Source organism: Osmia lignaria, chromosome 4 (assembly GCF_051020975.1).
Source record: "Osmia lignaria lignaria isolate PbOS001 chromosome 4, iyOsmLign1, whole genome shotgun sequence".
NCBI classification, from domain to species: Eukaryota; Metazoa; Arthropoda; class Insecta; order Hymenoptera; family Megachilidae; genus Osmia; species Osmia lignaria.
In genome coordinates, this window is record NC_135035.1 from 6076638 (window position 1) to 6091339 (window position 14702).

Here is a 14702-nt window from a genome sequence, read left to right on the forward strand (position 1 = left end):
GCACGTGAGGGGCGACACGGTCTATTTTTATCTGCGGCTTGGATACGGAAAACGTAAAAGTGTGAAGATTCCAAGGATAGCAGAGTCTATTTGGAATGACAATTAACAGATCTGAATGACATTTTTGAGTAACGTCCAGTTTGAAATAATTATAGAGTATCTTATATTCCAAAAACCAACATTGTAAATATAGTTCTTCATTAATCATCGAAGTCGTATCCGTGCTCGTAATTTTCTAATTGTTTTGAATAATGATGTGTAATCTCGATACACGATATACGTTGTGTGCAGTGGATATTATGTTGCACGAATCATTGTTAAGAAAATTGTAGAGCATTGATCAATTTTCTAAAGGGTGCCAAACTCCCGCGTTTACCGACGCGTCCCGTTAACAAAGCGAGCCGAATTTCATTCATAGATTTGACGGAAAAGGTGGAAAAGATCCACTGGTGTTTTCCATAAATGATGTAGTTTTATAAAAATGTGAAAAAATATGTCTTTTACCTCCGCGTCGCGTGGGGTTATCAAAGTCGCTTATCGGTATAGGAAAGCCGTTGGTTATTTACAGAGTAACCGATAATTCAGGTTACGTCTCACTTGGTCCGTTGTATTCTGGACGTTGAGTCACTGTCCATGACTCAAGGGGACAGAAATCTTGCTTGTCGAAAAGCGAAAGGCCTATTCGAACACGCTCAGTCGATATCTCTTTTACCGGTCGCGTTCCGAAGAGCTGCTGTTGTTGCAGCCTCACTGACAAAATATAGGAGATTAGCCGTGCTAACTCGGCACATTCTGTGTAATCGAGGCAAACATAAATTTCTTCTCCGATTAGATAAAATTACGCGATAAAATGCATTCCATTCAACATTGAGAGATACGGTCAATTACTCTTCCTCTATCAATACCGTCATTCATGGTAAAGGAGAAAAAAGAAAAAAATGCGGCCGAAGGGTAGATAGGAATATTTTTTCTTGTTGGTTTTAGGATCGATGGCAGTCGTAGACCTTCGTAAACGTATTCCAGGGAATTCGGTGAAGTTTTTTGGTAGCTTGGTGAAGAGGTTTCGTGCCCAAAGCCCCTTATCATTCTCCTGTCCGGTGTAGAATTTTTAGACGACTGGACGGAGAACTGATAAGGGCCCGAGGGTTACAGAATCATCGTGGGACTTGGCATACTGCTAGATGCAAATTCAAGATGGTGGGATTTTTAATAGAAACAATACATTATACTCTTACAGCTCTTTGTAATGTTTTACCGTATAATAAAAATCTGAAATATATCATTACTTAGTCTTATAAATAAAAAAAAAAGAATAGATAGAAACGCTATTACAAAATATTTTCTTTTATTATAATAAATAAATAGTAAAAGATCCTCTTCACAGATATACGTACACGTAATTGTGCTGTATCTTCCTTTATGTGAAAACATATTTTAACAATGTTCAATCAACAATTATTCTTGTCTTTTCTTCACTTGAGCAAATTTTTAGAACGTTGTATTTACGTTGTATTGCTTTTCGACGCGCTTTGTTCTAGCTCGTAATTAGGATTTAACTGAATTATTTGTCTAGGATTATCAATTTTTCTAGGTGAATTTTGAACGATCAAAATCGGCTTCGTTTCTTCCTTCTCCAAAAGCTGTCCCATTCCCATAATTTTGAGCGCAGGTACTGTCTTAATTAATGCTGCATTGGAAACTGATAGGTTTGTATTGCAGTCCATTCTCGGGAAAATGACAGGGTTCTTTGAGTGCGTCATTGACAGTTTTTTCTTTGGCATGATAGGCACTTCGGAAGAAGAAAATGCCGTTCGTTTCATCGAAGTTCCTATTGAAGCCGAATTATTTATTGTGTCTGAGTTTAATGATATTATTTTAGGGCCGAGTATTATACCATTTCCTGTAAAATACATCATTATAAATATATATAATAAATAAAATTAAAAGTAAACTGACGTTTTATATCAGTTACATTACCTTTCTGCATCGCCCTGGTAACGGGACAATCTTTATGAGCTAATAAAAGTGTTTTCAACTTGGCAACTTCTGAACGCAAGACCTTTATTTCCATTTGCAAAGCTACGTTTGTCTCATTCACGTTGGCGACCGTCCTCTGGAGCTGTTGTATCCACGCTTTCCTTTTCGCCCTTGCCCGCATTGAACTCGCACGATTACGTTCAAGAATCTGATTCTTTTTCACGTGGTCCTCCATCGTTTTACTTCGATTCTCTTTTTTTAAACTATTTAACTCATTATTCTTCCCAGAATTATTGTTCGATTTCAAATGTTGCAATTCGGTACTTTTTGTTAGAGTCTGTTTCAATTTCTGTAATGATACATGAAATATAAATCTAAACTTAATCGAATTAAGTTAAATTTCAATTAGAAACGTTTGTGCCCATACAATAAAATACCATTTTTGCTAAAGTTAGCGTAGAAACCGTGGATTTTTTAGCCTCTACTTTCCCAGTACATTGTAAAGGTGGGTCTGTCTTTATAACAACTGTTTGCTGTTTTAAAGATTGCGCGGTATTCGCGTAAATCGAATCGCAAATTGGTATCGCCGATAGTTGCATTAATTTTCCATCAGACGTTTTTAATAGTAGCTGCACTTCTTCGCCATTTATTGATCTATATAAAAATTTTGTTATTTTTACAATAATTTCAAAATGCATTATCGGCCGCCAAAGTCCGAATTGATCTTGGGGGGTCTCTTGCGGAGAAGCCGAAAAACTCGGAACATGGGTAGACACGTCCTTGTCTCTCTTGTATGCTCTTGCCTCGGAGAAACAAGGATAGTTTGTGTTTCGATTCTACTCCGCTAGAGAAGCTAGTGGTCATTTCTATTGAAGCTTAAGTTACTTACAATTGTGGAGTTTGGTCTTGTAAAAGTTTTGACATTATTGGCGTATGTGTAACTTGATCAATAATACTTTCTGTTAATGTTACACTTCTGTCAACAGTTAGCTTGTCTTTCATTAGACTCTGCTCATCTGTTTCTGAGAGTTTTACACTAGTACAAACCTCAGAATCAATTACTGATTTTTCTGATGCACTTTTTTCAATAATGGAAATACTATTACATTCTTGCACAGTATTTTCAGAGAGCATTTGATTACTTGTAGATAGTACATCTGCTATATGGGGAAATATATGTGGTGTATGCAATGTATCGTCTGTGATTCCAGCCTAGAACAATATTCATTTACACAATAATAGCTTTTAACAAAAGGCTTATATTGTTCTTAATTAATATTTTACCTCTGGCACTGTAAGGGAACCAGTATTCCCTGATTCCACAGCTCGCCTGAATGTTTCTTCGAATGGATTGACATTTTGTAAGTCTTGAAACAACCCAACTTCTTCACAGTTCCTAATGAACCTGGTTGGTGTTGGTGTTTGATCAGCTGCATATTTAATAAAAAAAAGGATCCCTTATCTGTACTTCAATGCAGTCTAACTATTATAAAGTTTTGATCAAAGGTAATTCTTACCAACAAACCCTCCATTCTTAGAACTGCTTCCCAGATTTAACATCATATCATGCTTTTTTTTGTGCACTGTTAATTGATCCTCATTTGTGAAACTCTGATATAATAAAGAAAAACTATTTAAATAACCAAAGACTTATGCCATACTCCTCCTAATAGAATATGAAATAATAAATGGAAAAAGAAACAAATTTCTAAAACAACTGAGTAAATGGAGTACCTGACAGTAAAGGTACGTACCATGTTGCAATCAGATGAGGAACAGACAAACATTTTTTCATTATTTGCCATTGTTAACTAGAGTTACTATAACTATTATGATACTAATTCACAGGTGGCCAAATGTAAAATGAAAACAAAGCTGAAAACCCTTATAATAGGGCACAATCAATCGAAATTCAGTATTTTCTAAGAGTCCCCTTTTTCGGTAATACATTTTCCACTTAAGAATTAATTGTTTAACACTCCTGAGTTACCTGATATCAAATAGATAAAAAATAAGTAGTAAATATACGTTATTAGATTTTGTCACTTCGCTTCGAATCAGCTGTTTCTACGGTTAAATCACAGACGAGTTGTGAAATAGATCAATCACCTCATAGAAGTTTTTCTCACACGACCTGAAATACCGACATCTGGTTAAAATACATTGAGGGAAGGCTGAGCATCCGTGAAGATATGACAAATATATAATTAAATATATCCCCAATATTACATATAGTATTTTATAAGTTTGATTTAGGTTTAAATCTTTATTAAATCGACCGCTTTCTGGCGGTCGGCAACATTTTTAGGTCTTATTTTTGAGTCGCCGAAAATCTTTCTCACAAATATTGTTTGTATGTAAAATGAAGCTATCTACAAAATTTCAGCCAAACCCAATCTCGTAGGTTTTCCAAAATTTAATCATGTGAAATTATAAAATATATAAAAATAAGTCTCGAATTGTATTTTTAATTTAATAAATTAATTTACAGGATATTGTAACTGCACGTCGGAAATTTGAAGACACGATGAAGCTTAAAGAAGTTGGGGTCTCCACGATCGCAAAATGGCACACGGGTAGTAAGAATTATCAAGAAATATAATAAAAAATATTCGTTGCGAACAATCGCACTATATAACTATGGCGTCGGCTTATATTAAAGATGAACAAGGTAATAAAATTCGTTTTATTTAAATATTTCAATTATTAAAATTATTATACTATTTATAACCTTTAAGATGTAAACAACTAATACTATCCAAAATATGTGCTATATTCTAATATTGAATTAACTTGAAATCATAGTTAAATACTAAATTCTTCTAAGCAGCATTGAATTGTAAATTTAATGTAATTCACTGAAGTTACAAAATGAAGGTACTCAAATAATATACTCATGTTAATTCATAAAATTCATTTTTTTATTTTACAAATATTTACAGGTGGAACATTCATTCCTGCCAGTCAACGTCCAGATGGCACATGGCGTAAGCCACGCCGTGTGAAGGATGGTTATATACCACAAGAAGAAGTTCCATTGTACACAATAATTTATAGCACAACTTTATTAATCCTAGATTTGTAATACGTAATATGATTATTCCCCTTTTAGGTATGAAAGTAAAGGTAAACAAATCAAAAATAAACCTATGTATCCAATAGGTGCAAGTCCAGAATTTATAGCAGAGCACAAAGCTAAACAGGAAGCATTATTAGCAGCAAAATCTAAAGCAATTCCTGGTGCGCAAGTTAAAACAGAAGTCAAGAAGAAAAAGAAAAAGAATAAACATAAAACAACTGAACATGTAACAGAGGAATTGGCCAAAACTACCATCTCAGAACCAGAACAAAAGAAAGAATCATTGCCACAAAATAATAAACCACACATCAATACTAAATCAGTACCAAACAGTCAAACTTCATCATCAAAATCAAATATGCTAAATCAGTCTGAAACTTCAGTATCAGATCCACAGAAAAGATTAAAAAATCTAAGGAAAAAGGTTAGAGAGATTGAAACTTTGGAAGAGAAAATAAAGTCTGGATTATTAAAGAATCCAGAAAAAGACATACTTGACAAATTAGCAAGGAAAGCTGAGATTTCAAAAGAAATAAAGAGATTAGAAGCAAGTCAATAGGAGAAAGAAAATGAAAAGGCTTTATTTACATACCTCAGTGAATCATCACTTCGTAGTAGTATGTAAACAAATGTTTTTCAAATTTTAAAAAATTTTATTACATTCATATGTAATGTCACACTTTTATCCTGTTTATACAGTAAATGAATGGCAATATAAAAATATACATTTATATATAAAAATTAAATTGAATACCAATGAATATAGTATACTCTACTCGACACTTGTGAAAGACCAATCAAATTTGAATAAAAATTGTTTTTGCATATTATATGTTGGTATTTATGTTTTCGAAAATAAATATCATATCGATAAGAACAAACTTTATTTATACTTTGTTCTGTTCGTACAGTGCAATACATGTTATTCGTTCAACGAGAGAACATATTTGTTTCGTGCAGCTCAGGGAGGTCTACTGTTACCTTAACTTCGTGGACATATACAGGGAGATAAAAATATATGAATAGAGGAAGCAAGTGATAACGTCGAAGAGTATATTAAAATATAAGACCCTCGTTAAAAGAATAATACATGTTTTATTTAAATAAAATTCGGTTTAAATGCTAGGGACTTTGTATTGCGAACACACTGATTAGTACTATCTTCTCATCAGCTGATAAAGTTCCCAATGGTAGTATTTCCATAGTTGCATTTACTGTATATAATCAATGATATAATGCAGTTGTGTATTCAGTATTGTATACTTGCATATAATTTGTAGAATGTAAATAATTCGCATAAATGTTTCGGTAGCTTTTATCCTTATTACATTTATCTATGTACTTGAAAGGCTCTGATTTTTATTTAGTACTATATTGTGTATAGTCAAAATGATATGCAGTGGAATCCAATCGACAAAAAGATCGAGGAGCAGATTGAAGGGGACATTTATCGGTTGACTATCCATGAATAAACAATTAATGAAATCGAATTAAATAAAATTCGATGCCTCTCGGCAGCAAACCTGAATGTGTCAAGTGTGGGACTCGTGAGACCCCGCTTTGGCACTCAACCGAAGCCGGTAACCTTTGTAATACTTGTCTTGAAGATGAGAGAAATTCAGAAGTAAATTTAAATCCAAAAAATGAAGAGGAAGATAAAGGAGGATCGCTTAAACCTACTAGAAGAAGTACAAGAATAACAAGATATTGCAATTCAAAACCAATTTCGCACAAAATTGTGCCTAAAGGAAAAGGACGAAGGAATTTATTCAAAAAAACTGTACGTTCAATCATTGTTTCAATAGTTGAAAGGTAACACTATACATTATTTTTCTTTTTCTTTTTTAGCCAGTGAAAGCACCAACTGCTACAGCAACTCCAGTCACAAGTAATTATGTGTTTTATAAAGGCACTTACTTTCAAGTGGGTGATGTAGTTTCTATGCAAGATATTGATGGTGGAATTTATTATGCACAAATTCGTGGTTTACTCACAGATCAGTACTGCGAAAAAAGTGCTGCTGTTACTTGGCTTCTTCCTACTACAGCAAGGTAGTATATCAGACCATACATTAAAGTATTCATAAATCAATTTATTCATCATACGTACTTTGTATTTAGCCCACCGCCTGATGAAGGGTTCAGTCCTGAGACATACATTATAGGTCCAGAGGAAGATCTTCCACGTAAATTGGAATGCATGGAATTTGTAATGCATGCTCCATCAGATTATTATAAACTAAAAAATACACCATATCCACCATCGCTTACAGAAAGAGGCACTGGATACATATGGACTACGCTTAGAAATGAAATTTCTACATTTAAAAAGTAAATTTAATTTTATGAAATATTTATTTTAAGTCTCTTTTTAATCTTTCTGTTTAATTTCATTAAAATATACAAATTTCGTTTGAACCAATAATCTACAACTGATTAAAATGCACCTAAATTTGTCTGATACCTCTTTAAAAATAAAAACTGTTATATGTTACTATAATGTTTATTACATATTTCTTTGATACAATATAACATTATTTAATATCTTTAATAACTGGATGGAAATGTTCACAAATGAGATAACATTAAATATACTGCTTTGGATATAGCAATGAAAATGCACTTTTATGGTTTATACTACAATGGTAATATTTATTATTTTTTTTTAATATATAGAAATAATATTGCATCTTTCATAAAATATTAGTATTTTTAAAATCATGAAGTAGTTTTACTTTTCTCTTTACATAATAAGAGTTAATAGTTTGAAACATTTTAGATCCTTGTTCTTAAAATCAAATATATTTTGTTAATCTTCACAATAGGAGCCCTTGTCACTTTGTACATGGTTCTTATAAGTCATAAGAACCAATATAATCTTCACGTTTAATTCTGGTACTGTTGAGATGTAATACATGAAGAGTTTGTAGGCAGTATTGGTGCATTCTCATTTGTTTGAAGAGGGGAGAAAAAAACCCTTGTGGTGTCACTTGTATTTGGAATTGTAGGTGAAATCAGTCAGCTTGGAGCCAACGACGTAACGGCTGGTCAGAATTTGAGATCTTTTATGGCCTGTGGCAGATCAGGCAACTTCATATCCTTTATCTGCTGTGGTATATTCATATTCTTGACAGCAGAAACAGCTCGCGCCGGCGCTGCTGTGATTCCTGCCTGCACATACCATATGGATGGAAAAAATGGAAAACGGATCAATTTAAAGGATTTTTTTTTTAAACTTAAATTTATTAGTAATAGAAGTAAAGACAAATGAGTAGCTACGCAATACATATTTTATTTCTTAGAGCATGGCGACGTATACATTTGCATTAAGGCACTGTTACCGAGCAGACATTTACAAACAATAGCACCATCATGCGTGTTATGAGTATTTATTTTGTAAAACTAAGAAAGATTTATGTTTTGAGATTCTTGGTGAAAAAAAAGAAATCACAGATAAATTGTATAAAGGAATGAAAGTGTACAAAATGATTTGATTTTTTTTTTTTTTTACTGCCGATTTACTTTAGGGAGGGGGCCACCGAAGGACTAACGGACGAGGTGAGCTAGATCGTCCCGATTTGTAAGTTCCCTAGAATTCATGTTAGGTCAATCAGTCCTACCACCATATGAAATTGCTCTACAAAACATTCCAAAGCATGCATAGCTAACGAATAAACTGCTATAGGCTGTAAACTTCTTCAAGCCCAGAAAACTATTTTTTAATAAAATTGCAAATACTATTTTATATGTAACTAAGGTTTTATAAATATATTCTCACTACTCTATAACTTAAATATAAGTAGAATTAGAATAGGCCCAAAATGTTAAGAGATGTTTGCATAAATTAGTTATCACAACTGTGATTTAGTGAGTTAAACTTTATCACAGTGCATTGTTATACCACATAAAACATTTGTTATCTTGAATATCCACAAATTATACAACTAAAGCTTAAACATACAATATGGATTTTCAGTTTTTGTTATTTATAAAATACTACTTACCTCTTGTTTCTCCAATTTATTTTGGTCTTCAATTCGTGTCAGTATTTCAGTCATATTAGTTTCAAGGACCATTCCACCCATCACTAATTCATTAAGTATGTAATGAACTTTATCTACATGGAAGATTAAATCAAGTTCGCATACGTTTTCAAAACATTTATCCAATGTTTCAACAAAAACTTGTATTAGATCTAATATTCCTAATTCTGATTCTGAACTATCCACACAGAATACAAAATATAAAGTTGCATAATGTCGATAAATCAACTTATAATCAGAACCACCAATTAAACTTCCACCTTCCAGAAAATTACAAACATTATCATCTCTTTTGGAAACTAACTGAAATGTTTCTTTTATTATTTGTTGTTGCATATCTTCATTCTAAAGAAAAAGAAAAGGACATTTTCTATTGAATTTTATAATGAACAATGATAATTAAATATAATTATTTTTATATACTTACAAAGTATTGGTAAAATTTTGAAAGTCTAGGCTTTCCATGATTATTGAATACCAATATTGCCTTAATCATGACTAATGATTAATCAACAAACTGAGTTTCAACTGTACTATGTAAACAATACGTACTCATCTGTATGCATAAAGGTTAAAATTTGAAATATTAGTAAGATTTAATGCGATAAGAATGTAATTAATTCTTAAACATTGCATTCTCTAAAGAATTATAACTGTGTAAGTTAATAAAACATGTATTTCATTTTACAATTGTTGAAGTATAAACTTAAACTTTCCATAAATTTTGTAGTGTCTTCTTTTTAGCTTCATTAAACAGTAACAGTAACTAAACACTAAACAGTATTAATTTTAGGTCAAAACTAATAGTAATGTTACACAATTGTTTTCAAAAAATATAACTTCACAAATATAAATTATAGTAATGAAATACAACGAACTAAAACCACCATCAGGTACAGTTTTTCTATGTGATTGTTCGTCTGAATAGAATGCACTACGTTATCATCCAATGAACTGTGACTACAGATACCAGAAAGACTGAACATGTATTTATTGTCGAGGAATTATAATGTTGGGGGTCCCAGATAACCCCGAGGTGAGGTTAGATTTACATGTACTTCTTGAGCACGCTCGGCGTCTTTCTAGGGAAAATTATGGTCAAAGCCAGTGGAAAGGAAGGTTTCCCAATCATAGGGTATGATACCTTGAACCAGCAGGCATTTTCTAAGTTTATTTAATTTGCCTTATTTATTTTCTTAGCATATTAAACAAGTTCATAAGAAAAATAAAATTTATGATCTTAGCCTTTTTGCGCGTCTCAGCTCAGCATCCCTTTTATTTATTATTCTATCCCTCCTTATAGGCCTCGTGTGGATCCCTGTATCACTGCATCCTTATATACTTAAATCCCTGAATTCTTTGCAACTCTCTATCCCTTAGATCCCTGTATTCCTTACATCACTGTATTCTTTATATCCCTGTATCACTTATATCCATGTATCCCTTTTTTACCCCCTGTGGCTCGGGGGGCTTAGAATACGGCCACGGTATCCCCTGCCTGTCGTAAGAGGCGACTAAAAGGGGGATATAAAGGAGCGAGTAAGATGAGTGGAGTTAAAAGTACATACAGAAAGAGTGTGAGATTTAAAAGTACGGACAAGTATGAGTGGAATTAAAAGTATAGAAGCATATAGTATAAATAATGTAATTGAAAATGCCGCGATAATGCGTGTGGCCTATAACTTTTCGTTGGGCAAAAAGGGACAGACACAAGTCTCTAGATTACGCCACCCTCAATAGAGGGAAACATGAAGTGAAGTGAAGTGTATCCCTTATATCTCTGTGTTTGTGGCATTTCTCAATTTCCTTTCTCAATTATACGTATAATTTTTGCTATATGGCGCTACTTGTATTTCCATAAATTCGGCGGGGTTTTTGTGTCCCCTGGTGATCAAAATTGGAACTAAATCTCGCACGAGTTTTGCGCCATCCAGCAGAAGAAATTGAAACTAAATTCTGCATGAATGTTGCGCCCCCCCGACGCAGAAATCGGAACTAAATTCGGCGTGAATTTTGCGCTCTCTGGCGGCAGAAATTGGAACTAAATGAATGTACAATTATTTCGTTTGATAAAAATGAATAAAAATGATGATCGTGGTGGCAGGTTCTTGGTCAACGGTGGCGACCTTCTTTATCGATGTATCTTTTTTAACGACACCTATAACCGCCACACTATTTTGGATGTGTTTTGAAAATAAAGAAATGGAATTTCTAATATAGAAATTGCATTGTTTCTCCATTGTATGTATGAAAACTTTATAAGAGAAAGAATTACCAGTCAGTATGGCGGGTACTACCTGTGCATATCTGTATTAATACTAATACTAAGAAATGTGCATTACATTAAAGTTAATATGAAAATTAGTTCCATGTCAGTGTATGGATAGACTGAAAATAGAGATCTCTAATAACACTTGCGGATGAAAGCAGATCATCTATATAATATAATTAATGAACTTGTAGTTAATTGGACGCGAAGGTTTTATCTCACCGGACAATAATTGCACATCCGTGGGATTCTCCGTGTTGTAGAACGAGTAGATCTCCAAAAATGCGATGTTCGTGAGAACGGCAGCGGCAACGACGTGAAACAACATTATTGGAAATTGCAACGCGAGAAAACTAACGTTTTCACCAACAGCACTGTGGTTATAACCCAGGCCCCACTGTCTCATGGGAGGTCGAAAGTTCACACGATAAGAGCTTTAGCGAAACTGATCAAAGTCACGCCATCGCTTCTTTTCTATTCCATTCGAATTTTCTTGCATCTTCTCGATCCTTTACGATTACCTTCTCTAATTATCTATGCAGTTATTATCGGTGGAAGAGAAAAAAAATCAGTTGATCAAGTTCGAGGTTTAGATCTGTATCAAGAAGTAAAAAAACCAAATTATGTTATAGATTTAATTTTATTCATCAAAATAAAGAATGAACATCAATGTTTGATGTTTTTTCGAAGAATTTCAGCTTCCTCTGGCACGAATTCCCGAAAAGTGTCCTCTGTAAAAGATTTTCCTTCTTGTCTTAATTGCAAAAGTTCCTGAAACGTGACCCAGTCTGGGTTATTTTCTCGTTCAATGCCTTTTCCTTCTAATAAAACATGCAGAAGACCTTTGGTTTTGTCTTTTCCTAGCATATAATTCTGATAATATAAGCATTCTATGAATTCTGGCAGAGTCGTCTTTGACAAATAATTATCTAAGTAAAAATGTTTAATTTAACATTTCATAAAATAAAAAATTAATTAGGAACACTTACAGCTTAAGTCTAAGTATTGTAATTCAAGATTTCCAGTTGCAAATATATTTCCATTTATTGGGAAACTTTCATTTTGAAAGGGATGACATTTGTTACTTCCATAAATTATTTCCTTTCTCTGAAAATATTAATAATTAATAACCAGTAATTATGGAATATTTAAAATTTGAAGACTTACTCGTGTAGGTTCAGAAGCCTGATATAAACTTTCGTCGTCTCCAATTTTGACCAAGGAACCGGGGTGTACTAAAAATGACTTAATTAATTAAAATTGAAGAAAAAAGCTTTATTTGCATAAATTATATACATTTTTTAGATCTTCTAGTTAGACTGTGTCGTATTCGTGATTTACTGCTTTTTCTCGACTGTTCTTCGTATATCGATTTGTCAGTTTCTTCGTCTTTCTCTTTTTCCATCTATTTAATTAATTACAATTATATTTCTTGAAAGACTATAATTTTTTATATGCATCTAATTACCAATTGATCGAGCAATGTTAATTCAGCAAAGTTTCTCCGACGATTATCCATAATTTCTTCATGAGTTAAAGCCGTTCTAAGATTATTAATTATTGCTATTAATGAATTGTATTTGGAACACAAGTAAAACAATAAGTTTTCTTACATTTTAAGTTCCTGTAGGATCATCGATGCTCCCTCATCGCATATTCTGTTTCCAAGTAAAACCAGACACTTTAAAGATCTGTAAAAGTGGAAGGTTAATTTAATTTAATTATTGTAATCAGGATTATGAAATTCTGATTAATTAAAATAATTTGCCTGTTCGTACGAAGCATACTACCAATATGGAGTGCTCCATCCTTTGTAATATGATTATTAGCTAGGTTTAAAATACTTAATTTAGGCTCATTGGGTGCATCTTGGTACTTTAATTCATTCATGATTCTCTTTACTCCATCGTCAGATATTTTACAAAGGTTTAGGGACAAGTACCATAAACTAAAACATAATCTCTCATCAAAATACACCTGAAAGATGAAATTTTAGGAAAAGCTTACTTTCCACCAGGTGCACACAGTAAATGAAAATTTTCCTGAGGATTTGGATTCATATCCAAGTTCAAATCTTGCACACATCCAATTGTCATTAACATTTCTGCAATTAGCACGATGCCAAATGCATTTATTTTACAATCTGGCAATCTATTGGAAAAATTATACCATGTTGAAAATGTGCAACCCTTTCTCTTATAGAAAATTTTTGTATAATTTACTCGAGAACAGTGATGGTGTTAAATTTCTGCATGGTGGAATTCAGTGCATCCAAAATGCAGATTGATACTTCACGACGTAAAAAGAAACGAACCAATTAATTCAAATAATCACAATAAAAGAAGTAATTTATTTCAATACTCATCTTTGCTCTCAATTTCCTTCACAGCATCTAACTTTTTCTTCTCGTATGTTAAATAAAAAATAGGAGATTCATCGTCTTCAACGCTTGAAATGTAAAGTAATTTAAATATTCCAAATAATTTTTTACTAAAGAAGGATTACCTTGCAACGTGAAAGTCTGCGATACTTTTTATCTAACAACAATTTCAGACTTGAGAAATGAATTTTAATTAAACGTAGAATATAAACTCACTATAATTTTAGGTAATGGATCGACATTGTACTCTTCTGAGTATTTTAAAAATTCGGTAGCAAAATTGTCTTGGACACTTCTTGCAGTGGTTGGTTTATCACGAACCGATGCACTATACTTGCTCCTTTTATCAACCATGATTTCCTTTTAATAGTTTTCTGAAGAAGCTATAAGAATTCCTCCATAAATTACAGAGGTTATCAGAAACCATTGGATAATTGAACATCATACTTTACCAAAAGAGAAACACTTCATTTCCCTTAAACACCTATGGTACACTATAACAGTTTGCTTGCTTACTTTTCCATGAATCGATTTATGAACGTCGAAACAAGGAAACATTACACGAGTCCAGCAATAAATCCATAAAACCTGGCGCCTTCGGGTCCCATAGATGTCCAGGATACCCTCTCGTAAACCACCCACCCCCATGGTGGTTGTAATCCGACGCCAAGAGAATGCCAGCGCGACATCCCCCACGGATGAAACAGGGAAAAGCCTTTGGAGAAAAGTATCGACCGATTCTTGGTACCGTGAGCAACAACAAAGGGCCCTGACATCATGCTTTAATGGGGTGTGTCGGGATTTTATGGGATTAAAGTCGTAATCGCGAGTCTTTCGTTAAAAGGGTGATTACTGTAATGGTTTGTATTCGTGTCTAAGTAATGACAACGTTAATTACCATTTTTGGGGATGTATTTTAATATTTTCACGTGTCAATTATTATTTTGTTAAACGA

The 14702-nt window shown here is 33.1% G+C and overlaps 5 protein-coding genes across 11 annotated transcripts; 2 read left to right on the forward strand and 3 right to left on the reverse strand.

Moving 5' to 3' along the window:
- Positions 1–1046: 1046 nt before the first annotated feature.
- On the reverse strand, positions 1047–4077 carry Atf-2 (Activating transcription factor-2). Of its 3 annotated transcripts, none has more exons than XM_076688196.1 (7): positions 3968–4077; positions 3495–3588; positions 3262–3407; positions 2867–3189; positions 2415–2631; positions 1978–2326; positions 1047–1900 (listed from the first exon to the last, which is right to left on the reverse strand). In XM_076688196.1, exons 2-7 carry the CDS (start codon positions 3538–3540, stop codon positions 1503–1505), a joined length of 1479 nt encoding a protein of 492 aa, XP_076544311.1. In that variant the 5' UTR covers positions 3541–3588; positions 3968–4077; the 3' UTR covers positions 1047–1502. The 3 variants fall into 3 exon arrangements, with proteins under 3 accessions (XP_076544311.1, XP_034178707.2, XP_034178708.2); XM_034322816.2 differs by having other exon boundaries at positions 3732–4077; XM_034322817.2 differs by having other exon boundaries at positions 3495–3643; positions 3732–4077.
- Positions 4078–4242: 165 nt separating this feature from the next.
- Positions 4243–6582, forward strand: Pym (partner of Y14 and mago). 2 transcript variants are annotated; one of them, XR_013062143.1, is made up of 5 exons: positions 4243–4377; positions 4469–4648; positions 4920–5016; positions 5090–5673; positions 6441–6582. XR_013062143.1 is itself a non-coding variant. In XM_034322821.2 (4 exons), the coding sequence occupies exons 2-4, from the start codon at positions 4618–4620 to the stop codon at positions 5613–5615; spliced, it is 654 nt and encodes a 217-aa protein (XP_034178712.1). In that variant the 5' UTR covers positions 4243–4377; positions 4469–4617; the 3' UTR covers positions 5616–5886. The 2 variants fall into 2 exon arrangements, 1 of the variants encoding a protein (XP_034178712.1); XM_034322821.2 differs by lacking the exon at positions 6441–6582 and having other exon boundaries at positions 5090–5886.
- On the forward strand, positions 6561–8565 carry LOC117603548 (GATA zinc finger domain-containing protein 1). Of its 2 annotated transcripts, XM_076688198.1 has the most exons (4): positions 6561–6836; positions 6905–6944; positions 7053–7107; positions 7177–8565. In XM_076688198.1, the coding sequence occupies exons 1-4, from the start codon at positions 6561–6563 to the stop codon at positions 7388–7390; spliced, it is 585 nt and encodes a 194-aa protein (XP_076544313.1). In that variant the 3' UTR covers positions 7391–8565. The 2 variants fall into 2 exon arrangements, with proteins under 2 accessions (XP_076544313.1, XP_034178710.1); XM_034322819.2 differs by having other exon boundaries at positions 6905–7107.
- or (AP-3 complex subunit sigma-2 or) lies at positions 7727–11759 on the reverse strand. Of its 3 annotated transcripts, none has more exons than XM_034322822.2 (4): positions 11590–11751; positions 9526–9654; positions 9060–9443; positions 7727–8226 (listed from the first exon to the last, which is right to left on the reverse strand). In XM_034322822.2, exons 2-4 carry the CDS (start codon positions 9592–9594, stop codon positions 8104–8106), a joined length of 576 nt encoding a protein of 191 aa, XP_034178713.1. In that variant the 5' UTR covers positions 9595–9654; positions 11590–11751; the 3' UTR covers positions 7727–8103. The 3 variants fall into 3 exon arrangements, with proteins under 3 accessions (XP_034178713.1, XP_076544314.1, XP_034178715.1); XM_076688199.1 differs by having other exon boundaries at positions 9526–10612; XM_034322824.1 differs by lacking the exon at positions 7727–8226 and adding an exon at positions 8538–8644 and having other exon boundaries at positions 11590–11759.
- Positions 11760–12033: 274 nt separating this feature from the next.
- On the reverse strand, positions 12034–14185 carry LOC117603488 (uncharacterized). Its single transcript, XM_076688151.1, has 10 exons — positions 13964–14185; positions 13590–13815; positions 13375–13518; positions 13136–13315; positions 12981–13058; positions 12836–12911; positions 12664–12772; positions 12535–12602; positions 12357–12474; positions 12034–12296 (listed from the first exon to the last, which is right to left on the reverse strand). The coding sequence occupies exons 2-10, from the start codon at positions 13619–13621 to the stop codon at positions 12034–12036; spliced, it is 1068 nt and encodes a 355-aa protein (XP_076544266.1). The 5' UTR covers positions 13622–13815; positions 13964–14185.
- Positions 14186–14702: the final 517 nt, after the last annotated feature.

Bases quoted from the DNA above. Each gene is read 5' to 3' on its own strand.
- Atf-2 (XM_034322816.2), bottom strand. From the start codon at position 3,782: ATGGCAAATAATGAAAAAATGTTTGTCTGTTCCTCATCTGATTGCAAC. The intron at 3,589-3,731 runs GTACGTACCTTT...TTATTATATCAG, and splicing joins CCTCATCTGATTGCAACATG to AGTTTCACAAATGAGGATCA. The intron at 2,327-2,414 runs GTATTTTATTGT...GTATCATTACAG, and splicing joins CGCTAACTTTAGCAAAAATG to AAATTGAAACAGACTCTAAC.
- Pym (XM_034322821.2), top strand. From the start codon at position 4,618: ATGGCGTCGGCTTATATTAAAGATGAACAAG. The intron at 4,649-4,919 runs GTAATAAAATTC...AAATATTTACAG, and splicing joins TTATATTAAAGATGAACAAG to GTGGAACATTCATTCCTGCC. The intron at 5,017-5,089 runs GTACACAATAAT...TTCCCCTTTTAG, and splicing joins CCACAAGAAGAAGTTCCATT to GTATGAAAGTAAAGGTAAAC.
- LOC117603548 (XM_034322819.2), top strand. From the start codon at position 6,561: ATGCCTCTCGGCAGCAAACCTGAATGTGTCAAGTGTGGGACTCGTGAG. The intron at 6,837-6,904 runs GTACGTTCAATC...TTTCTTTTTTAG, and splicing joins GGAATTTATTCAAAAAAACT to CCAGTGAAAGCACCAACTGC. The intron at 7,108-7,176 runs GTAGTATATCAG...CTTTGTATTTAG, and splicing joins CTTCTTCCTACTACAGCAAG to CCCACCGCCTGATGAAGGGT.
- or (XM_034322822.2), bottom strand. From the start codon at position 9,594: ATGATTAAGGCAATATTGGTATTCAATAATCATGGAAAGCCTAGACTT. The intron at 9,444-9,525 runs GTAAGTATATAA...CTTTTTCTTTAG, and splicing joins CAAAATTTTACCAATACTTT to AATGAAGATATGCAACAACA. The intron at 8,227-9,059 runs GTAAGTAGTATT...TGGTATGTGCAG, and splicing joins ATAAATTGGAGAAACAAGAG to GCAGGAATCACAGCAGCGCC.
- LOC117603488 (XM_076688151.1), bottom strand. From the start codon at position 13,621: ATGCAGAAATTTAACACCATCACTGTTCTCGA. The intron at 13,519-13,589 runs GTAAATTATACA...TTTTTCCAATAG, and splicing joins AACACCATCACTGTTCTCGA to ATTGCCAGATTGTAAAATAA. The intron at 12,297-12,356 runs GTAAGTGTTCCT...ATTTTTACTTAG, and splicing joins ACAATACTTAGACTTAAGCT to ATAATTATTTGTCAAAGACG.